The 25,780-nt window shown below is 37.9% G+C and overlaps 1 protein-coding gene across 1 annotated transcript in view; it reads right to left on the minus strand.

Moving 5' to 3' along the window:
• Nucleotides 1-6,363: 6,363 nt before the first annotated feature.
• The window catches only part of LOC139718775 (nitric oxide synthase 1-like), a 32,422-nt gene continuing 13,005 nt past the window's right edge, over nucleotides 6,364-25,780 (minus strand). The window contains exons 12-23 of the mRNA XM_071630240.1: nucleotides 24,372-24,476; nucleotides 23,485-23,543; nucleotides 19,118-19,216; nucleotides 15,742-15,916; nucleotides 14,028-14,257; nucleotides 13,351-13,550; nucleotides 12,558-12,721; nucleotides 11,423-11,633; nucleotides 10,646-10,733; nucleotides 9,799-10,090; nucleotides 7,894-8,085; nucleotides 6,364-6,501 (exon numbers count right to left, since the gene is read on the minus strand). Coding sequence (XP_071486341.1) covers nucleotides 6,364-6,501; nucleotides 7,894-8,085; nucleotides 9,799-10,090; nucleotides 10,646-10,733; nucleotides 11,423-11,633; nucleotides 12,558-12,721; nucleotides 13,351-13,550; nucleotides 14,028-14,257; nucleotides 15,742-15,916; nucleotides 19,118-19,216; nucleotides 23,485-23,543; nucleotides 24,372-24,476 — 1,953 coding nt within the window. The remainder of the gene's footprint in view (nucleotides 6,502-7,893; nucleotides 8,086-9,798; nucleotides 10,091-10,645; nucleotides 10,734-11,422; nucleotides 11,634-12,557; nucleotides 12,722-13,350; nucleotides 13,551-14,027; nucleotides 14,258-15,741; nucleotides 15,917-19,117; nucleotides 19,217-23,484; nucleotides 23,544-24,371; nucleotides 24,477-25,780) is intronic.

Consider the following 25,780-nt stretch of genomic DNA (forward strand, 5'->3'; position numbering starts at 1 on the left):
AATTCAAAGGATTCTGAGCCTTTTGGGATGTTTGTTAAGTAACGTATGAAAGATTCTCTTTCTGTATTGATATCTTATTTTTCAGACTGACTGAGTTCAGAAAAGCAAGACACACAGGCTTTAGCTTACATGATACATCGTTCCCCTGACTGCATTGTGAGTTTTTGTTGCTTGTAATAGAACTTAACGACAGAAATTCAAAAAGGGGGGTTGAATCTAGTTCAAGGTCTACGCAGATTTCCAATGCATAATTTAAGACACCTCGCCTGCGCCATGATGATAGCCAATAGGCGTTTTCATATCAGCCCGATGTTTCGAAATAGCGCGCTATTTTCTGACGTGGGAAATAAAAAATATCTCGAGCTTGGATTTTTATCGGGCTGATGTGACACTCAAACTTGTGTGAAGATTATGCAAGAAATTTATTTCAAATTTGACTAAACTACCCCTTTGAATTCGTATTTTGATCATTATATCCCTTTGTAATTACGTTCACAAACATTTTGGATATTGATAAAAAGAACAACTTTATTCCGCAATGTTTTATATTGCAATTCATGACAATAATGTCTTCAAATATAAAAATTTAAAAAGTAACCTAATTTCTATGAATTCGCCGTGATGTGCAATAGGATAGTTGACATATATATCATGACTGGATTTTTTCCTCTTTTTTTTTTGCACCAGCATGCGTATACTTACAGGGCATTATATTTGTGACTCTCCTACTGCGAATGCGTGTTAAACTCACCGAACATAGGTTTCCTCATTGCAAATTCTTATATCATAATGTGTCCCTGTTTCTATCAGAAAACCTAAGATAGAAGCGGTAGGGTAGACGGTCACCAGATGCATGCAGTTGAGAAATTAGCTTTTGAATATATCGTACAAGGCTACGTGTCTTTTCATCATATGTTTATAGATTTTATTCTACCCGGTGATTACAGATGAATTACTTGCAGGATTTGGTATATAGGACCCCAAAGACATGGACATAAATCACATATTAGTTTTTGTTGTATTCACAGATAAAGACAAAGATATATTAATAGGTTGAATATTTGAAAATTGGTGTTGATATGAAATATGTTATATGATGTTTTTCTGTTTTATGTTGGCAAACAGATTCCTCTCTTATGTCTTATGTGTCATTTGAATGCTGTTTATGTAATTGTATATTGCATATTTCTTGTTTTGTAAAAAAGCATGTGAACAAAACAAACATCCATGATATGGACAATAAAAGACTAAAATGAAATGAAATGAAAATGAACGTCAATCACAAGGACCATAGCAATATGTGTCTTCAAAACAACAGAAGTTGCAAGGTTTTTTGAGAACATTCTTTCACTGCGTGACAGGCTATAACTACACACATACTCACAAATCCAGTCATGCATTTTTTTAATCATCTTTATTCGCAATCAACTAAATGGTCAACCAAACCAACAACTTATAGATGAAGCAACAATGAAGTGCACTGAAAAATGACCACACAGTCAGCAGAAAGTGAAAAGTGACATTCTACAGTAATTAACAAAATCCTATAAAAATCAAGCAAGGAAAATCAACACAAACTTCACAACATTTACCCAATGTTTAATCTAGTCACAAGATGCATATTATAGGGATAGATAGCCCTAAGAACCAGTACTAGCTGTCGGGTGAGTGCCCGGTTGTCTAGTGCATACGACGCCTGTCTTTAGTCTGGAGAGACTGTTGGTTCGAGTCCATTTACCCGAGTATAATAATTATATATGCCTATTATAATTTCTTTTTTCTATCATGGCTACTACCAAGACACTGAGGTATTGTCGAGGTTTACGTCGAGGAAAGGCAATTTGTCCATCAGTTGGAACGAAACTCCATTGATCATCATCACTATAGTCAACTTGTAACAGGGTTTTATTTTTGGGTGTGTTTTATTTTACGCTCGACGGTATTTGTGACTGTACTGTTCCTTCTTCATTGAATTTGCTGTGTATAACACTGTTAATCTTTGGAAGAGAGTATAAACTCTCAAAGAATTTACCAAATGCATTTTGTATAGAGATTATATGTCTCTCTTAGTCCGTGTACATGAAATAGAAAGAGAGAGAGAGAGAGAGAGAGAGAGAGAAAGAGACAGACAGATATATATACATATATAGAGAGAGATAGATAGATTGATAGAGAAGTAGAGAAAGAGAGAGAGAGAGAGAGGGAGAGAGGAGAAGAAACACTTGCACAGAGTTGTACAGTTTTTGCACAAGGGAAAACCTAAAAACGAAAAGTGCTCATGAATGACAGGTTATACAAGACGCAGTTTAAAATCAGGTGACAGTCATTTGTGAAATACTACAATAAGGCTATAATGCTTAGCATATTCAACTTAAGTCCCTATTCTAAAGATATAGACTAAAAAGCAGTTCTAATACTCATCTATACCTCAATTTTTTATGTTGGTGACGATTCAAATACCACGATCTTGTAGGTACATGTATATAGCACCACTCTAATAGGTTACAAAAACAGACATCAAAAGTGATGTAGAATCAAAATAATAATTAATGTACTGACTACTACAATATACAAACATAATTATCTTCCAATGAGATTCGTATCATTGAGTCATATCTTCGATGAAAATTGCTAATGAGCTTATAGGCATTATTTAGCATTTGCAGGTAAAACAAAAACCCAGTTTTAGTGCTTCAAAATAGTTCTAAATTCAATTCAATTCAATTCACTTCAATTCAATTCATTTTCATATTTCTCAATGAGGGAATGTACATCAAGCATAATAAAATGAAATGAATCAAAATATCCGGCTTGGATGCACAGTAAATTAATGTAAAGATATAAAACATGGCGGTCAATCTTTGTAAGTTTGGCTCTATGTGTAAATGCTGAAGAAATATGACGGAACCTACTTATAAGCAAGCTTGTTAGGCGTAGGTAAGGAGCACGGGTGCAACACCGGACCAAAATAAAGAAAACAAAAATGGAAGGCAAAGATACCCGGGACAATAAAAGATTATTTTTATTGTCCCGGGTATGGGACAATAAATGTGAGTTAGGCATAAAGACAACCAATGTAGGAAAGTTAATCAGTATAATCAATGTTAAGTATTGTGAAATATACAAAATGTGAACAATAGTTATAATAAAATTATTTCTAGCGTAAACCGTGTGCAGTTATGGTTTATTGAGAACAATAGTGATATCTCCCTATATTTAAACTTCATTGTGAAATGTATATGGTATAGGATGTTTTGTGATATAACTGACCTACACATATACTTCAACAATCGTAAACAATACCTTTAATGATTTTATTCACTTGCCCTAGTTATGCCTTTATACCTTCATAAGAATCCAAAACAACTTTCGAATTATTCAGTATATCTGTTTGAACCTTGCTATTCACAGTCTTTTGGGAGTAATCAGAATTTCAACTCTGAAGTGGGAATAGTTATGAATAACAAGATTTTTTTACTGAATTATTCATTCACTTCACTGAACACGTACACACAAACTCACACACACAAACATTCACACCCACTACATAGCAATGCTGGAAAGAATTAACACAGTGTCCCACAGTGTGTTCACAATGTGTTCACATGGTCAACTATGTGAAAACGCTCGAATTTAACAGTGTGAAGAAGATTTCACACTGTGGTGTGGTTTTTCACAGAGAGTTCACATAGTAATAATGTTTCACACTGTGAATTGATTCATTCTGTGTTCACAGTGTGTTCACACTGTGTTTCACATTGTGTTTCACACTGTGGGACACTATGTTCTTTCCAGCAGGGAGCTTCTTCTTTTTTTTTTTTTTCTTCTTCTTCTTCTTCTTCTTCTTCTTCTTCTTCTTCTTCTTCTTCTTCCTGTTCTATGTAGAACCTCCTGAGGGTATACTCGCACACGTACAAACATGATAGTATCGTTGTCATAGACTTTGCTGAATTAACTTTTGAGCTAACATCATGAGATTCATCGTTCATTAGTCACTTTTCTTTACAGTAATCCAATCTACAATATCGTATTCTACAAGATAAATGCACTCATTCAACTAAAATGTACATACCTCAGGAGGACTTACATTACAACAAATTACTAGAGGTGAAATGTTTCATTTGTAATACGTTCTGTACGATTGAAATGACATGCATGCATGTCCAATAGTCCAAAATCCCTTATAGCTCACGGGTCAGTGAGGCAGCACAGACCAGATACATGGAATGCTTTACCCGAATCCCTAAAAGCACGGACATCACTGTTTTCATTTAAAGCTAGCATAAGGAAGTATATTTCAAGGAATTCACTTAGTAAAATATAATTATTATAATCATTATAATTTTACATATTTTTGGTCTGATTTGTCAGTATTATTGTATTAATATATTGAAGAATAATCAGATATTATATGGCCCGTGATAAAACATTTAATGCATTCCCTCCCATCTTTCTTCCACTACAGCATATTGCCCCAAAACAAACAAACAAACAAACAAACAAACAAAAAACAAACAAACAAACGAACAAACAAACAAACAACCAAAAACTACCTTTTGTGAGAGGCAAACCTGAGTTACATTTACCATATTCCCAATGAGACCATCAGCCAAGTTAAACCATGCTTATGCTGACGGTCTCCTACCTCCTTGTTTAATCAAAATGCATTGCCCCTTTTGTATATAATATATGCAACCATTTATAATGATTATGTTATAGTATAGACCGCATTTTTGTACTGCTCCTTTGTCATTTGGTAATGTTTTATTTAAAGTTTTCACAACCATGTGATTTTATTTCGATTTCATTTGAGAAGCATAATGAATGTGAAAGAACAGAGGAACTTCAGTTACAAATATGTTTACATCTTGAATTGAATGGCAATATCAAATTGAGCGTAACCAATAAACAATTACTTACAAAGACATACAAGGATCGATGAACATTCTATGTAGACGATAGACCAAAGTTATGCAACAATAGCATTTCTTAGTATGTGCCTGCCGTTATTCAGCAGTTGTATAATTATACATCAAACATTGTAATCAGACATGTGATAGATGGAAAACATAAAAGTACAATTGAAAACATTATACATTAAAACTTTGCTCAGTGTATGGTTAAACAAAGCATTCAAGAAGTTTTAACAAAAGTTAATTGCAAAATTTATTCCACATTATTTTGATTTTCTATTTTGTTTAGAAAATGCAATAAAAGACTTGAAAAAAAAACCCCCACACACACACAAACAAAAGACAAAACCCGAAATCTGCTTCCGTCTAAATGATTTCCCTCCAAACATGATTATGCAATAATTCTGTGCAATGTCATCGACAAGGCAAAGAGAAAAGTTCATGGTTTGCAGTTTGGCCACATATGCTTGTTGTTGTTATTGAAAGAAAAATTACAGTAAAATCAAATAATATGATCAAGAGGACAAACACACACACACACACACACACACACACACGACCCATCAACAACACACAGTATAGCGTTACTATAACAATAAACATATCGTTATCGTAAATATTACGTGTTATTTCTTGAATAGATTCATCTTAGTTCGCTTCTTTTAGGGCTTCTGCTACCAGTCGGAGTAGCATTTCGTGTAATTCGCCACCAGACCACAACATACTTAATCATTCAAAGCTAGGGCCTACCGCTGATAAACACTTACAAAACATACAAAACCACTGTTAGAATTTTATCGATGACTCCTATATCTTACCATGGACGTCGAATCTATTTTTAACTGAATCGTTTATGACTGAATCTGAGTAAAGGCATAGACGCATGGACACAACATCACATCACTGTAATTTGATTAAACATGTTTGTAACTCTCCAAAACGAATGAAAGAATGATGGACAGACAAAAAAAAAGGAGATACCCCTGTGTTTCCCTATATATTACACATCTGATTTGTTTTGTACGTATTATTGCATATTTCGTAGCTGTTGAGTTTTTCTTATGTTTTGAGATTAATTTCATTATGTATAGTAAAGCATTTTGTCTGTGTTTGTATTTCATTTGTTCTGATAAGTTATTGTATTTGATTATTGTATGGTTGTATTATGTACATGTATACTGTTCATGCTGGTTATGTAAGAGCGCCATGGGCATCATTCTTGATGGACTTGAACAGTGCGTTATAAGAGGCCACTATTATCTTTTTATTTCCCTCCACTTCTAAGCTATTTTCTCAGGGCCAGCAAGCTAATGGCGGGAAATCACATGGCTATACGTTGAGGAAGCTCCCGAAGCCTGAGGTATGCACGTCTATTTAACCCCCTTCCTCCCAGACAACGCCATCTATCGCAATATTATACTGAACACTCAGCACACCCATATCCAGTGAGTTAAGGCAGACTTCCATTGACCTCCCCCTTGTGTATTGAGCCCTCATTCCTCCTTCTAGAGACCAGTCGCATCATCTTCTGAACTTCTCCCGCCCGGCTGGTGAAGCCAAAGATGTCCTCATGGTAACGATTCGTGTCCTATCAGATCAGATGAAGGACATGAATCAATCAAAATGACTTCGTTGAACAATTTTGGCAAGAATAGTAGCGAAAAATTGATACTATTACTTTTATGAGTGGTGTTTCTTCTTCATCTTCTTGTGCAAGTGTGATGTTAATAAAGTACCATTTTGAAAAGTCAAAATTCTTTATTTTCATCATCATCATCTTCTTCTTCTCCTTCTTTTTCTCCTCCTCCTCCTCCTCCTCCTCCTTCTTCTTCTTCTTCTTCTTCTTCTTCTATCTTCTTCTCCTTCTTTTACTTTTTTTTTGGCCTGCTTTTCAACATAGGGGCTTAATGATTAGAATTACAAATATCGGCAAAGTCATTATTATCATTGTTGTTATTGTTTTCGTTATCAAGATAAAAATCACTGTTTTCGGGATAATCATTGTTGTAAAACATTATCATTATCATGGTTCTGTACCTGGAGGAGCATTTTTCAGTCTTAGCAGTCTTTCTCCAGATGGTACGTGTATCCATTATGCTACTGAAAAACTCTTAAACAGGGACAAAATGGGAACATCTTTTTTACACCCCGAAACTTTTGGATTGAGCAGTTATCCTTCTTCGAGTTATGACTGTCCAGATATCGCGTTGGAGGCAATACTACCTCCCGGCGTCTGTGAATCGTCTCCAGCAGAGAAAACTGCAAAATAGGGGAGCTGTTTACTTAAAGGGATTGTGTAGTATTGGTCGATATGAGGATATAAGCTTTTAACTTTTTGCGAGAAACTAAGAAACCACTGACATGTTACAGAGCATACAATTCTCAAAAGGAAACCAAAGTTGATTTGTTGCAAAAAGGCTTTCAAAGGCCGTAATATTGAAAAATAAATAAATCAATGAATAAAACAAAGCAATCCTAATAAGAATTGGGTCTCACCTTTTATTAGGACCCCTTTTGTTTTGGATATATCTAAGTATTAGGCATCTGACCGTTCTTTAAACAGATAGGTGGGATATCTTTTCTAACTCCTTTCCAAATTTCAGAACCTTCTACGACTTTCAAGTCAAAATTGGTTGGTTTCTACAAATCTTATTCTTGTGGTGAATAAGAATTGATGACAACGAAATAAGGATAGCGACCTTGATTTGCATTGCTTTTTGTCTAATCGTCAACAGTTTCTTCTGACTGACACCAGTTACACGTCGAAGTTAGATATCTCTATCTGATTACCAACTTTGCTGTCTCATAATTATGATTATGTATTATTTGTTGCCTTTTTCTTTAAAGATGATGATAGGAGGACAAATTTGTTATCGTAGGGAGGCTAAGAGCTTGGAAAGTATACGAAAATGAAGAGTCGTCTTTTTCTCGACTAACCAAGCTTGCCTGAAGTAGCAGACGACGAATGTATTCATATTACCTTCATTCCATCGATGAAGTCTCGCGCCTCTGTCGGTGTCATACCGCCCTCTTCGGCGAGGATGCTCTCAAGTGTGGCGCAGACGTCTGCAGCCATCGACACGTCACCGCAGACGTAGAAATGTCCGTTATCACGGCAAACGATCTGGTAAACGAGCTCAGCGTGATTGGATATGACAGCCTGAATGTACACCTGCGTGGTGGAATGATATGAATGTTCCTGATAATCGATTGCAGAGATATTAGAGTTGACTCGATGTGTTTTGAAGGCTGTTTGTGAAGGACAAATAATTCACATTACTTGAAGTAATTATTTTTACAGTGCCATCAGCAGGTAAGTTTTTCCTTGGGAGTGGGTAGTTTCAAAGACATCGCAGGGGGCGGGGTGCTGGCCGATAAATGTAACGGATCTAATTCTGTTTGCTCGTTCGTTTGTGCAACATGCGGTTTCCTCATAAACTGACATGACATGACTAAACAAATTAGTTCGCTGCCAAAAATCCACCCTCAAAATTTTGATTCATCACTATGATTGTCACGTCAAAATGCAACAACCCTTTTCTTTAATGCTAATAAGCAGGCGAAAACATTTTGGAGATTGCGATTTACCAAACATTCTCACAAGGTGAATGAAAATTCTGTCAGGTATTACAATATGATACATTAATATTAAAGGGATGGTACAGTATTGGTGGAGATGAGAATTGGACTTTTAACTTTTTCGAGATACCAAGAAAACACTTGTGATATAGTACAGAGCATACCATTTTAAGAGGAATTCAAAGTTTATTTGATGAAAATCGGGTTTGGAATAAGTGAAACATCCAAAAACAAAGTAAAACAAAGCAATGGTAATAAAGTGTGGGTCCCACACTTTAATAGAATCGCTCTTGTTTGGATATCTCAGCCATTTCAAAACCAGTTTTCATCAAATAAACGTTGAATTCCTCATAGAATTACTTGGTCTTTCATATTTCATAAGAGGTTTCTCATTATCTCACCTAAAAATGTTAGAAACCTGAAATTAGGTCTCAACCAAAACTGTACGTTCCCTTTAAGTATGGTAACTTTTGAAATTTCAACCGTCGACAATAGCCAATGTGGTGCGCGCTGTTTGCACCCTGTTTGTCTCATACCCCCGTTCAATAAGAGATTTTTTTTTCTTTTGTCATCTATCACTTGTGGAACGCAAAGTTGTCATTGAGGTTGTTGTTGTTGTTGTTTGCTTCCGGCCATTCACCGAAGTTCATTGGATTGCAGTTTTATGAATCCAACTCGTGTTGGTCGATTATAAGGTCAGTGTCAGACATGACAAGCTTGGTCAAATAAGGCAAGACCGTCCGATGAAGGAAATAAGCTCAGAGCTTAATTTGCCATCGGACTCCATTTCCAGTCATAAGTCCAGTCAGTGCCGGATAAGTCCGAGTCCGATAAGTCCGATAAGTGTCGAATCAGTTCGATATTAAAAGTGTCGAGTCAGTCCGATAAGTGTCGATTCAGTCCGATAAGTATCGAGTCAGTCCGATAAGTGTCATGTCAATTCAGTGTGTAAGACTTGTGTTGTGCGACTGTCGCACGTGTCCTGTCTGGTGAGTTTCCGACGATTTAAAGTCATCTGACAAGTTAACTTTGTATTTCATTTATGTATGAACAAGAAATTCAGAAAAAAAATCAAAATCAATCAATCAATCAATCAATAAATCGATCAACCTTGAGTCCAGGTCCTACATGTTCTAGGACGCTTCTGAGGTTGGTATCATCTTCGGTGATCCTTGTTGCCAATTTTTCGAGCTTGTAGGATCAGATTTGATCCGGAACTTATCGGAGCATAAAAATTCAAGCATTTGGGGAATCAGATAACAAAGCCTCCGATGGTCAGCGTGATGGGCATTGATAGGGGCTTTACCTTTTCCTGGTTCGGCTCCCGCGAGTATGCTGTCAAGTTCTGCGAAATAGCGCCCTCTTTGACAGCTTCCTCTCTCTCACTCCTGTAGAGATCATCAACCTTTGACCTTCGGCAACCGAAGATGAGCGTGACGTCACCAAAGGACTTGCCTTCGTCATCTGCTTCCGGTCTTGCCTGGTACAGCTCGATCTGTCTCTGCTGCCAAAAGGATCTGAACGGAGCGATGCCGGTCCCTGCACCTGCCAGAAGTATTGGCAGGGCCCGGTTCTCTGGCATACGGAAGGTTGGAGCTCTGATAAAAGCAAAACAACACTACGATGAGAGCAGCTGCGACTTACAAGGTGGAAAGTTTGGGATGCACAACCGTCTTCACTGATCATTGTGAAACATCCTGCTACATTTTGTTGACAATCCCAAGACTGTACAAGTTATCAAGCATCGTTGCACACTCCATTTTCGACAATTTTTTTCGGCATTTGATATTTAGTATCTATTGAACTTAAGTTCACTCTATTCTCCTCGATTTCAATGCTATGCTGATTTTGTGTAATCATGTGTATTCAAATGTTTACTTGCTATAGCATTTTTTGTTGGAAACTAAATGAAAGGTAAAAATCATGCGTCGTGTGGTTTCATTCTGCCAGAGTGTGACGGCCTCCCAAGAAATGAATTCTAGTATTGACTCTCCCAATTCACTGGGGAAAGTGTTATAAAGTTCCAAGATTTGGGGGCATGCTTATCTGTTATCGAATGCGAAATATAAGGGGGTTATCTTAGACAAAAAAAAAAGAAGAGATACTTTCAGATGAGGATGTAGCGCCTCCTACTAGATGAGAAAAGAGCTCACCGACGGATGAAACACGGAACAATTTCGTCGATCGAAAGCCTGTTGAGCCACGTGGAGCACACACCGTGATGGATTGGTCCAGAATCACCTAAACAATTCAAATGGGCAAGTCTAGATAATGGCGTAGTCATGATTGCATTGAACAGTATAATATTTGACATACAGTCTAAGTACGTTAGAGAAGGCAGAAACCAAAACCTCGCTAAAGGTAGAGCCGCCTTAAAAAAACCAAAAACAAATAAGTGACACACACCCTGTCATTCGAAACAAAGTGAGGAGAAGGTCAATGGTGGCGACAAAGTTGGCAAAAGAAATGTTTCAAAATTTTGCCAGAATAGCAAATATCAGGTGCAATCTACAACAGAGTGGTCTTAAGACACAAGAAATCATAATCACGTACAGTAAATGACCATTTGTTTTCTTACTTGAATAGATTCCAGCATCATCTGTCTAACTTTGATTTAGTTTGATTTTGATTAACTTTCCGATCATATCTCACCTTTAAGGTTTGTAATGTATCTAAACATATGCAGTTTTTAAAAAAAGCAATTTAGAGCATTCGATTACAGAAAAACTGTGGTAGAACATAAAAGACATGATACTACGGCATGCCGTCTCTATAGCCTCTTTTGCCTTTGTAGTTGTTTTTGTCACTTAAAAACAAACAAAAAACAAACAAAAAACAACAAAAACACACACACACACAAAACAGTGCGCATTCCAAGGAACAGAATCAATAATCTCACTCTTATTGTTCTTCGTAATGTTGATACAAACCTCTGACTCTATACTCGATCACGGCTACTGTGGCGTGGATCTCTCCAGGGTACATCTTGGGACTGGATGAGATGGAGTAGTAGCGTGGCTTCAGGATCGGCAGCTCGGTCAGTAGGAAGCTGGGGTTTACCTTCACTGAAGGGAACTCTTCAAAAACCTCGGGGAGATTCGGGCTGCGTTCGTACTTCCACACCTCGTAGTCAACCCCACCCTGTATCGAAAAGGAAAACGAATGAAGTGCTGTCGGTTTCACACTGCATGTTTACCCTGATTTAATGACTTTTGTATTGACAAAGGACTGATGGCCTCGACTAGCTTGCTTGTTATTACTGGTTCTGTTTTCACCAACTTTTAATAATCTTTAACTTTTGATTATTTTATACCTGTTATCGATGTTACTGTCTGGTAAATAAATCTCTTCTTATTTTATTTCATTCTTCGTTTCATTTCACCTTTAGAATGCCTAAATATGTAACCAACTTTTATGTAAACCTTTCTGCTTTGCATATTTCATCTTTCACTCCTCATTAATTTTCTCATTTATGTCCACATTATGTTTTTGTGAAATCATATAGGGGCCTATCAATCCGTGGGAATGATTCGACTTGCAACACAGTTTTGTTACTTGCTTTCAAGGCCATGCTCGTTCGAAACGAGTGTTTTCCACGGAGTTTACAGACTCTGACAAAATAAGAACAAATTCTTCATCCCAAACCAAAATTAAGTGATGCAAATGCTATGACGAATTTTATCAGTTAATATGGGTTTGAAATTATTGTGTGTTGTGTATATGCACTTAAGTTTGATAATCTAATCGATGTAACAATTACACTAAAAGAAATGGCGTTATATTCAATGACCAACACATTCTTGTTAACGGGTAGACCATAGAGATGTGTGTGTGCACGAAAGTTTAGACCTATCCGACCTTGCAGGGCACCCGCCATTACTGCAGTGTCCCAGCTGCGCACGCGTATTGCTGAATGTATGGTATATACACTGCGGCGGGCGCGAGCCGGTCGACATAAAACATATATCGTGCATTCGCCATACGCGTGCGCGCATTGGACACTGCAGTGATGGTGGGTTTTGCTGCCGGACCGGATTGGTCTTTTGAGCTGTCTTCATTCCCTACCTCACCAAGGAGCTTCAGGGTTCTCGCCTCTTGTTCGTCGGAGGCTTGGGATGCAAGGAGCAGCAGAAAGCCTGGTGTCGGAGGACTAGTGATGTCCAGGTAGTTAGTGAGTGCCCCTTTAAGTGAGCCTTGGGGAAGGCACTCTGCCGGAACCCATCTCTGCACTAAATGTACAAATTAGATACACCACTCTTCGTGCGATATATCTAACATGGTGTGCTGCAACATATTGGGACTATTCTACACATTCGTATACCATAGATCTTAGCCGGGTTCTTGACCTAAATAATGCATACAGGAGAACAGCCGTATACATAATTCTTTTAGCTACAGATAGCCAATGCAGACGATTCAACACGGGCGTAATTAGATCCCTATACCCTTTGCTCGTTCCACTAGTCCACTTGGACAATCTGCAGTTTTCCTGTTCTCTTTCATGGAGCCCATAAAGAAAACAAAAACAAACCTTGCATGATCTAGACGATTTCTAGTCTGGACGAAACAAATTCAGTAGTCCAGCTATTTACTGGACTTAAAAAAATATTTGTGCAACTTTTTAAGAGCAGCACTTTTTTGACATGATCTTTAAGTTTTAGCTGTTGATCCATGTGAATTGCTTGCAAAGTCTTTAAAGAGATTGTCGCAGCTTATGATAATTTCAAACCTCTCTTTGAAACGGCCCTTGAGATGGTAGGCAAGGTATAAATATGAAGAGTTGATGAAATATGATGTTGATTTAGAACTATAGCTACTGGTACAAACTTCACTGTCCGCGCTCTTTTGCACCAACGACGCTTACCGTCAGCGGTTTGCACGTGCTGCTGGACTTCAACGGTCACCACAGTGTCATGAGGGAGCTCCCCCGTGACGAACTGCAGCGTCCGCCGGACCAGCTCCTCCTCGTTGGGCGGGAAGATGCCCATGTGATCTCCTGGCTTGTAGGATAGCTCCGGTGCGCCCTGCGTGTCGAGACGGACGCAGATTGTCGATCGGCTGCGGGTGAACAAAGGTCGTCACATACCCGAATGGCCTCATTTGCATACGGCACATGAACACAATGGAATTTGATAATTTCCACCGTTTTCGCTTTCATTACTATAAATTCCCTTTACTTGTAATTACATTATGCAATGTGCCACATTTATGGAATGTATAATAAGAGTAACTCTACGTTCCTTACACACATTATGCACAATTATGAATTGACATAAAATAAGAGGCACTATTATGTATGCATAAGCATTGATTCTTTGAAGAAAATGCAGTTATAAATCTATATGTTTAAAGGCACAAATAGAATGGGGCTATATAGTTTACATGGACATATAGAACACAAGAAAATACATGCAATTAGTGTATTTGTGTGTATTCGTGTGTATAGATATAGCATTATTAACTATCAAGAAACATTAAGACATAAATGTAGATAATTACAGTATATCTTAAGTTTGGAATGCGTTACAATCACACCTTGAGTGCTCGGCCTGTAGCTGTCTGCGCTCCGTGAGTAGAGACGACACCACCGGCCTGCCATGTAGGAGGGTGAGCCCCGCTGCCACACTCTCCGCTTCCAAGCTAGCCCCGCCTCCACGGGAGAGGCGAGTCTTCTCTGGGCTCCATGTGAAAGCTGTCGTGTTCAAGGCCGCGTTCGCTGCTTCCACGTTCAGACAATCTTCGACACAGAAAACCTCACAGGCGGCCTGATTGATACGGGGCATGCGTACAGCAAAATTTTCATCAACGATTTCAAGTATCATTTACTTAAATCATGAATCTCTCATAAGTGTAATTACAGACTTCAAAGCATTTTAATTTTGGTTCGACAATTTAATCACTTCATAATATCACGATCTCTTAGCTTAGAAGCCCACATTTTTATTGTGTGTGATGAGCAAGTATTAACCCTAACTAGGCCGGGCTATTTAGGTAGATGATAGAGCCGGAGGGGGGGGGGGGGGGGCTCCCAGGCCCCCCCTCCCTCCGGATCTCGGCCATCGACCGCGCGATCCCGACGAAAATTGGCACACGCATTGCCTATGATGTAATCTAAAGTACCATGAAGTTATTTTTTTCAAATATTATCATCTACACTAAATTATGCTAATTTATGCATAATGATGCATGAAACCAGACAATTTGGTATAAATCACTAGATAACGCTCAAAACAGGCACATTTTTTTTTGTGTAAATATTCTTTTTAGTGGCCTTTGCAAAATGTAAGAGAAAAAAATTGCGCAATCCGAAAAAATTTCCTTAGTATTTTATTGTTTTTTAATTTCTTATGTATTTCTTTGTTTTTTTACTTTATGTTTTTCATTGTTTTTTCGATGAAATTTGTCCGTGACATTGTTCCGAACAGGAAAATGCGTTATTAATTGATTTTAATCGACAAAACCCCCAAATAATCATGCATTTATGAAATTTGCCTGTAAACAAAGTTTGCATTGAAATTGTACACAAATTCACGTTTTTGAGCAATCTTTGATCTGACACGCACGTGCATATTTATGCGCAACTTCGGAACCGCGCACCCGGGCATCGCAAATTTGGTGTCAAAAGATGCGGGAGACTCGAAAGAAAAAAGTCATGAAACGTCGCGGCGATAGCTTCTCGCGATAGCGATACATCGCGCAAAACGTCGGGGGGGGGGGGGGGGGCCTCGGAGGCCCCCCCCCCCCGGCCTAGTTAGGGTTAAATTTCAGTCTGGGAGCACTGTGGCACTGAATAAGGATATGTAAAGTATGAAACATAAAACTTCGCTCGAGTTACGTTTTCCTTCGAGTAATAAACATAACAAACCAAAAAACGCCAGGATACAAGAACAGAAAAAGGACGATTTTTAAAATGTTTTACTTACGAATGGCGGAATATTGTTCTGTTCAACAGTAATGTTGGATTTCGTGTCGGATTCAGATCATTTTTTCGCGCTTCTGAATATCATGGAAACTTGCGGAACACACACACACACACAAAATACCAAGCGACAGATGTGACCTTTCACCTTAAAGTCATCTTGTTACATTTCACCTTAAAGACAACTTGCGACCCTTCACCTTAAAGTCATCTTGTGATCTTTCACTGTAGAGACATCTTGTGACAATTAACCTTAATGTCATGTTATGACCTTTCATCTTAAGGTCATCTTTTGACCTTTCACCTTAAAGACATCTCGTAACCTTTCACCTTAAAGACGCCATGTGCCCACTGCCGGAAAGCTTCTTCCCTCCCGCTCAGCTCGTCGCCTTCTGCCATTAGAGCTATCCTCTCTCCGCCGAGGCTGGCGAGAACGCCATCTATCTTTCGGGCGTATGCGCAGAAATGCGGGTAGGCACGCGAGCCCAATCCGAAGACTGAATATCTGCGTGAATTTGATGAGTATTCCGAACTAAAGTAAAGACTTCCAAAAAAAAAAATTCCTCCAAAGTAAACACCCCCACACGCAATCCAACAAGCCAATCAGGCATGATATTCAACTTCATATCATTCATTGCAAGTTTAGAAATTTATATTCCTCCACTTAATTCAATAAGAAGATCTTACAAAGCCTAGAAATTATGATAAGAAAGATTTAATAAGGACAGCAATTTAGTTCTAAAATATTTCTTGAATTAAAAAAATAATCGTGTTTATTCAAGCGCACTGAATTACAGCAGGTTGCAAAGTGATTGGGAATTGATAAATGCTCCCTGAATTTTGTCCATAAACAAATTCAGTTCTGCTCATTTGTCATGCTAAAGATAAATATAAAAATTGAATACTGATAATTACGTAATATAAGTACTCCCGGTTGAAGTTACTACTTAATTTGTATTTCATCATTGGGATCTTATTCTCGTCCCGTGATTACGGCTAATTTGCAAAATTTGACAGAAGCCCATATACTACTGTGTTGTGAACTCTGAAATAGCAAACTTGCTTGAACCTCCTTTCAATCAAATTGCTCAAATATGAAATTAAAGAACAATTTGATTTGATAGTTCCGCTGCATTATATTTGAATTAGATTGTAAAGTATTTCCAGCAAAAAATCAAAGCTGTAGGTGCCTTTTAGCATTCATTCCGAGATTAAAGAAAAAAAAGGAAAAAGTATATTAAGATTAACTCGCGAATGTGACGGGTGCACGTCACGAGACCGACACCCACGAGTCATACAGCCCACAAGTTATACAGCTCACAAGTCATACAGCCCACGAGTCATACAGCTCACAAGTCATACAGCCCACCAGTTATACAGCCCACGAGTTCGACACTGAGTAAATAAAGCCCACGACTTCGACATCAAGTAAAATAAGCCCAGGAGTTATACGGCTCACGAGACCGACACTACGCACAAAAGGCTCATGAGACCGACAGTAAGCAATCAAAGCCCACGAGACCGACACTACACTTAAAAGGTCCACGAGACCGACGCTACGCATACAAGGCTCACGAGACCGACATTACGCAAAAGAGGTTCACGAGACCGACATTAAGCAAAGAAGGCCCACGAGACCGACAGGATGAACAGCGCCACCTATAGACCAATAAATTGTATAGTGTCCTGATAATAGCATAGGAAGATATGAGAGATGGAAAAGAAGAGTTGCAATCTCCGGCAGGGTGTGACCCCATCAGTTGCCCCCCCCCCCCCCCCCCCGAAATGATCAGGATCTTTAATTGTGTTTGCATGGGTGTTTGTTTGTGAAAAAAATGAACAAAGTACAGTAAAATTGTGTAACAAATCTTTCCACAGTAAACCTGCGAGGGTGTTGAATTGAATAGTATTAATTAAAAATAAAAAAATAACGTAATCGTCTATTAAGGTACCGTAAGGGATTCGGGAAAAATTAGATGCATCCAGGAAAACAGCTATTGTATTTCACGAAAAAATGTACTGTTTGGAGGAGAATAACACAAGCCACAAATTGAGGTGAATCCCTGCGATATAAAACGTTTTAATCAGTAGCATTACACTATAGTTACAGAGAAAATTACAAATAGATCTTACTGCAAAACTTCCAAGCAGGAGGGTAGAATATCTAAACTAGAGTAAGTACAAAAATGTAACTAGTGAATCGGGAAAGAGAAGAGGTAAAAATTATATCCTCTCCATCTTCTAGCTAAAACCTGGGAAAGCCTATTAAAATAGCACGATGGCATTATCAAAGCTCTAAAATTAATCCATACATCGTTCTTGCCCTCTTTTTAATTCATTTGTGGGGTTGGTTTTTTTGTGTCTTTTTTTTTTGGGGGGGGGATGAAGAATACTAATTCTTCTATTTTTTTTTGGAGGGGGGCATGAAGAATACAATTCTATTTTTCTACTTGATAACAATGTCGCTCCCTGACACACTTGCCCCCCCCCCCCCCAGAAGTATGTAGAAATACATGCTTGATGTCGTTCATAATTATGTAGATGGTCACCATCTTTCAATTGATAGCATGACGAAATTACAACCGCCTGTATGTTATTTTTCCGTTCATGGAACACCCTGTATAGGTGATTGACATGTAGATGGCGCTGTTTATCCTGTCGATCTCGTGGGCCTTCTTTGCCTACTGTCGGTCTCGTGGGCTTTCTTTGCTTGGTGTCGGTCTCGTGAGCCTTTTTAGCTTAGTGTCGGTCTCGTGGGCCTTTTTTGCCTTCTGTCGGTCTCGTGGGCTTTCTTTGCTTAGTGTCGGTCTCATGAGCCTTTATTGCTTAGTGTCGGTCTCGTGGGCTATGTTTGCTTAGTGTCGGTCTCATGAGCCTTTTGTGCGTAGTGTCGAACTCATGGGCTGTATGACTCCTGAGCCGTATAACTCGTGGGCTGTATGACTCATGGACCTATTGTTGATGTCGGTCTCGTGGACCGTATGACTCGTGGGTGTCGGTCTCGTGGGATGCCCCCAATGTGACTACCCTCAATCTCCCCGTTTCGTGAAATTGATAAAAATTCTATAAACTTTTTTTTAAATTATTTGTTCAGTGCTGATGAAATGTTTATCTTTGTTTTAATTGCTGTGTTTGTGATTCGCTTGCTTATTTGTGTATTTTGGGTTTGTTTGTTTGTTCATTTGTTTGTTCATTTCCATCTGAGAAGATGGCTGGATAACCCATATTCAGCTATATGTTAAGCTGGTCTTCCATGGGGTCCAGTTGGATGTGAGGTGGGACCACTTCACCGGGTTAAACACCCTGCTCTTTGTGATGAATGAATGAAGCGGAATCATTTACGTGCATGAGTTGTTACTCTTCATACACGGGGCCTCCATTCTATGTCCTATCCGAGGGACAGAGTGTTTTGCCTCTTGCTATATAGAGGGGACTGTATGCTTACACACAACATTGCTCAGTCCAGACTCGGGTTCGAACCCGGGCCCTTAGGATCGTGAGGCAGACGCGCTACCGACTGAGCCAACTCACCGCCCACCTTTTTTTTCACCTGTTTTTCATCATAGTGTACCATGCGAATTATGAAAAAGAGAAAGCTTTTCTTCTGTTTAATACAATTCAGAAGTATATAAAAAATTCACGGCTTTTAACTTTTGATGAAAATAAATATTCATAACTTCACAGACATATACGCATGTGAACGTACCTGACATTGAAGAGCTTCCTACAACTCTGAAGTAGGCTGGAAGGGGAGGTAACTTGGGGTATCGGTCCAGAATGCTCATCGAGGCGGATTGATCGGATACTATCAAGCATGAATACAATGAACCTTATTATGTGAGGAGAGTGCTTCCTGTACAGTGAACTTATTTCTGTGCCAGTGAGCAAATGTGCACTAATTTCACACACATAGCTATGGACAAGAGATTATTGTGGCACATAGAGAGCCAATAGGGTAGGGATTGGTGGATATTACTACTTTTTTCACTCCAGTTTAAGATGGCAACTTCCTTCTTAAATCTCTGCATGCCACACTAACTTCCTCTTCATTGGTTTGTGTGTGGAATTTGTTCACATTTGACTAATTGCCACAGAAAGGCTTGAAACAGCGGCCTGTATTGACTGGTGTAAATTACCCAACACAAAAGGCAGTATGTGGGTTTAACACAACATCGTGCACTTTTATCATATATACATGTTGACCTCCATGTAACTACGTATATATACTTACGAAGACACTCAGAAAGGAAATGCAAAATGAAGATATGAATCTCATGCTCAAAATACATGTACTGATATTAGCATATTCTCATATGTACAATGATTATGATAGACATCATAACTTTTGTTGTCGGAAATATGCATAATGTTTTCAGGAAAGGGTTAGTGTCTCTACTTCTATAGGACCGCCACATCTGTGTGTGTGCGTGTGTGTGTGTGTGTGTGTGTGTGTGTTTGTCTTTGCACAAATATATATGTAAATTTACAATGTGTAACAACTTATTAGGTATCCATTTATTCATCTCTTCAGTATTCTTTTCTCGGAGTAGCCCCATCATGCAGTGATTTAAACATACACAGTTATTCTTGGGGGTCCTGCAACAAAATAACAAAGTATAATCAATTTCAATGAAATAAACACAGTAACAAATCAAGACCATCCTGTTGGAGGCCCGCAGCCCACTCAGCATTTTATAAACCATGGAAATGATATGTGTAAATAGTGCAAAATAAGTCTTTGATAATAATAATAATACACGAATTCATTACATTATTTGATATAAGAGGATACCCTGTACTCATAATATGTAGGAGTACTTTTATTACCTGCTTTGCCGGCGTATTTTACTCTCAAGATTCTGTTCTGAATCCCTGCAAAAGTTTAGCGAAAATAGAATGTGAGGATGAGGTTATTAAGTGGGGATTTTAATATAATTATTTCTTAACTTATAGTAATCCTTCATCCTGTCTTGAGCAACGCAGTCATCTTACATTTTCTTATCGAAATGCGAGTGTGCATTTGTGTGTGTGTGTGTGTGTGTGTGTGTGTGTGTTTCTCTTACAAACTGGCAGTGACACTTAGATGACAATGGTTCGGTGACGGGGACATTGACGGTGCTTCGGCGCTATTTTTCGAACAGGTGAGATCAAGGCCTACCACTGATTTCACCAAATAGTTTTCGTTCTATGTGCGATATAATACAATGAAAATTTATTTTTCGAGGAATGTTTTTTTTTTCAGAATACGAAGTAATCCGACATTGTTAAAGGACAAGTTCACCTTCATAAACATAAGGATTGAGAAAATGCAACAATATTAGTAGAACACATCAGTGAAAGTTTGAGGAAAATTGGACAATCGATGCAAAAGTTATGAATTTTTAAAATTTTTGTGTTGGAACCGCTGGATGAGGAGACTACTACAGTTTGTGAGTCATATGCGTACAACAGTATAAAGAAAATGTAAAAGAAAATTCAACATATTTTCACTTTTTTCGCATAATAAAAAAGCACTTGACTTGCCTCTTTCTATAGGCAGGGGGAATAATATTACCCATAACATTTGTCAGGGGAATGTGTACTTCTTTCAAAAGATGGAATTTCGTGAAATTCTCTTTATATTTTCCTTATATTGTTGTACGCATGTGACATCTAAGTTATTCATACACTGCAGTAGTCTTCTCATCCAGCGGGTACTGCACAAAAACTTCAAAAATTCATAACTTTTGAACGGATTGTCTGATTTTCCTCAAACTTTCAATGATGTGTTCTACTAATATTGCTACATTCTCTCAATCCTTATGTTTATGAAGGTGAACTTGTCCTTTGAATACGAAATTGGATTGAATGGCTCATCTGCATTATTGAAGGAATGATGAATTCTCCTTAAAGTATCATCACATATTTGAATAATACATATTTTTTTTTTTTGATATCAGGTACCAAGTGGATTATGTATAATATAGGTTTTCCCGGCCAATTTCGCACTTTTGTCAGTCCATTTGATAAAAGGTTCATTCAATTTAGCGGAAATCCTCGTCACTGCACATTCTGTCATTCAAAATTGAAACTTGTTCGTTCAATTTAGCATTTCGATCAATGAAATTCGCACATGTGCCTTTCGAATTCGTAAAACGGGCATTCAAATTGGCACGTGCTCTTCAGTCATTCAAATTCGCCAGCACTGGCGGAAAATGGTATTTCAGTCATTCAATTTCGCGTATGGGCAGTCAAATTCCAAACATGTTCATTCAAATTGGCGTAATGTTATTTCTATTTTGAAAAGGTGAGAACCGTGATTTATACGTATTTAAATGTGAATTTTTATTTCATTTACACACTATAGTGTAAAGCTATCTTTGACCCTAAATAACTCATGTTTGTTGTTCTGTTTGCCCCTCTTCTTTCACAGAACTATACATGCACCAGTACCATAGATTCGCTTCACTTTCTTATGTCCAGTCGTGGCAGCACGAGTTAGATACATGCGTATCTCTCAAGAAGACAGGGAAAGAATCATAGAAGCATTTGAGGGTAATAACCTTGACAAATTGATGGCTAGAGCTGATCCAAGAACTTTATTCCTAATGATGATTAATGCAATATAGCACCCACCAAATGAAAATAATGAAACATGCAGATGAAAGAAATAATCACGATGTAAATTGAGACCTCCTCCCAATTAATGTCAAAACAAACTTAAGATTAATGCATCTGTGAATGAAATAGTGCTATCGAACAATATAAACACATACACATATTTTGAAAGAACTGTTGCAAAGGTGATATCATAACAAAGAATGAATACGAAAATATGAAATGTTCAGATGCTTGCAAACCATACATACATGATGAATGAAAATGGAAAAAAAGGAATAAAAGCATAAACGTGTCTGCTAAATTGACTGCAGAAAATGCGAAATCTTATGCCCAAGAATGAATTCGAATGAACTAGCGCAGCGTATACGTGATCACTTGACTATATCATGCTAAATTGAATGAACGATTTGCGAAATGGTGCTTGTCTTACGAATTTGAACTGAAAAGTGCTGATTCGAATGATATTAAAGGTAATTTGAATGCTCCAAAATGAATTTGAATGAAAAGATCATAAAATTGAAATAGCGAACATGCCATCTAGGCTAAATTGTGCTAAATTGAATGCAGCAATTAGGAATTGGACTGAAAAAGGTGCGAAATTGGCCGGGGAAAACCTATATATAATCATTAGGCTGAAGTTAATAATACCCTATACTCTCTAGTTTTCTTTTGTGGCTACGAATCTTAGTCCAGCTTTCTAATTCTTCGAATACAGAGCGCTGCCTTTGAATTCATACCTAAATTCATTCGTTTTATCTGCGTTTTCATCTTTTCTTTCCCCTTTCCTGCTTTACTTTGAAATGAAACAGCTTTCTATTAACAGTTGATATAGAAACATGGTCAGTGCGAAATCAGACACACAAAAAGACGGATAAAAGAACATTCCAAGAAATGATGACATCGGTCACTTTCAAACATTATGCCAAAATGTTGAAGAAACATTTTGATGCCTTCACAAATTTTCTTCAACCATAGTATACCAAGGTTTTATTCTTTGTTTTGATGAAGCAGATTAAAAAGAACGAATTAAGAAAGAACTCATACTCCTTTCATCATGACAATCTTGAAATCTAACAATCTAGCAATTATTATTTTGTACAGGGAAAATGAAAATGAGAAAATGTTAATAATTGTTGAATCATTGATAGAGAGAAAGATTTAACTTTTAAAATCGACAAACCAATGGATAAAGTTTTGAGATCATTACCTCATTTGGTTAACCGTATAGTTTTTTTTTGACTAATTACTGTTCAGCGAAAATAAAAACATTACACTTGAAAATTACATTTCGAAACTTTCACTTTTTGTCTGATTAAGATAAAACCTTCACCAGTGTTTACCATTCCGTCTGTTTCATGGTACTCAAATTATCAAAATAAATTGAATGCAGCGTGGAGTTTCTGTTTTTAGGAGATTACACTCCGGATGCATTCATACTGCAAAAATACTCGACCCGGAAGGAGTGACACCCACCCACTTGGTTTGCTTCCGGGGTCATCCCTACAGAGCTTGAGTAGAAAGTTTCCAAATTTCTGCAGAAGACAACAACGAAAGACGGCTTGTCAGATTCTAAAACACGATTGCGCACAAGCAACGTCACTATCCATCATCATGAGGTGATATATCATGATAAAGATCACTTCCTTTAAATTTGTAATTCATCATCATTAAAGGTTGACTCTAGAAAATAGAATGAAATCTGACAAACGGGATGGTGCAGACTCTGTCAACATCGGACTTGAGCATAAAAAAATAATGTGATTTCAAACCCTCTAGACGATATTATGAAGACTCCATTAACGACACTCATAACAGCCACATGTGCAAAAATTGAATGTGCCAATAACTTAGCAAAGATGACCTATAAAGGGGAGCTATACTAGGCTTCCATTTGCTAAATTAATGCATCGGCTTTCTGCTTTTGTTGGTGGTGAACATGACCGAGGTTGATGGAAACGATAAAAATTACAGTGATGAATGAGCAAATAGCAAACAAAGTAATGACCATGCTGGAAAACAACGACAATTCTGATGTAAGTTGATGCTTATGATCACGTTTTAAAAAAGAGACTTTTATATTTCTTCTGCCGTTCGTGTCGTATCTCGCTCAGGGTCTGAATACCAATCACAATGAAGAGTGGTGCGCCCACAATATTCAAGCCATAAGCGCAGACTGGCTTTTGGTATGTTTACAGTGGAGTGCAGTTAAATAAGAATTCATTGTAGGACTGCTTGCTCCAATTGGACTTCCCGCAGTGCCAGTTGGAGATGGAAGGCACCGAACCACGGTATGTCAGCTGGATCCTTACTGTCTTTGCTATATTTCTTGTTATCGAACGAGGTGAGATTGAAGTGCTTACCTCCCCGTTCTCCGGTGGATCCCCATTGCCAAAGGTACTTGTGACAACCAACAGGAGAGATTCGCTCTCAATGTTTTCTACGTCGTAGTTCTCCATGCACACCACCTTTGGACATTGTTTGAGGCAATTTGGAAAAAAAAGTGACTTCATCGTAGACTAGTTAAAGTAACATGAGAAACTACGACCGCAACTTGCTACGGTGCTATGTTGCTTTGTATGAAAACAGAAAAATCAGAGAAGTAGATAATGGAAACTTTGGGGATAACCTCACAGACTAAGAGAAATAATTATGGTTAACTGTTGAAGTTTAGAAAGCAAGGTGAATTGGCAATTCTGTGTGATGTACAGTAGTTGAACAACTTTCCATTCTCTTTGTCCACAGTAACTTACCAATCTCCTTCTTGTCCCTAAAACCTTTTTTTATACCTGTTCTTGTTATATGAAAAAAATGATGCTTCTACATGCCCTCATCGAAGGTTAAGAACTGTCTCTGCCCAAATATTAGAGAAAACAAGATTGGAAAATTTCTTCGTCCAACGAGAAGGGGGAACTGCTTAGCAACTACCTCTCACAGAGTTGCCAATTTTTTATATTTTCTAAACTTCAAAAGATTTCTAACTTTTCCCCAAAAAATAATAATTGATCTACTTCTTTGATATTTGATAATACCAGGAAAGATTTTCCTTTAATATTGGAGGATTCATCTGGGATAGGAGTATACGATGCCAACTCATAAATCATCGAACATCAGTCTGGTTGTCAATACAGTCCCAATGAAATCAAATTATACAATAAATTATGCTCCTCAACACGAAAACAATAGCAAAATATGCGTCTCGGGAAAACCACAATAAAAAAGGTATTGTGGTATTGCTCTTTTATGAGAATACAGAACACAAAAACGCTATGGGCACAAACAAAAGCAAATATATGTGACCCTGCATCACAAAACCAACAAAAAGTCGCTAGACACAGATTTTTAGTTAAGGGCAGATTCCGAAAGAACAGACTCTGAGTTTTAAAATGATGTATAACTCAATTGAAATGGACTCTCCTAACCCATCTAAATATTGGAAAGAAAGCACACAGTTTGGAAAAGTGTGAAACCGAGAAAAGAGGCTCTGAAATACAAGATCTATTCAAGAGCTTAATCTTCATCAAACCGTGGTAGCTGTGCTATGAATGGGACAAAACAGGGTGTAAACCACTGGAGCAACAACAATGAAGAGATTTTAAGATTAGGCTGAAATTAAACTGCTCCATTAACACATTCTGTTTATGACTAATACCAACTTTCAAAGCAGTAACGTAATCCCTTCAAAAGTTACTAGACCTGAAAATAAAGAGTGTGCAAGGGTTATCAAGAAATAAAAAGGGGCGTCTAAGACACACCTGATCTCTGCAAAAAA

The sequence above is a fragment of the Diadema antillarum genome, unplaced genomic scaffold (genome assembly GCF_040938485.1).
Source record: "Diadema antillarum isolate AM-2024a unplaced genomic scaffold, OU_Dant_1.0 scf00000099, whole genome shotgun sequence".
Taxonomy (NCBI): Eukaryota; Metazoa; Echinodermata; class Echinoidea; order Diadematoida; family Diadematidae; genus Diadema; species Diadema antillarum.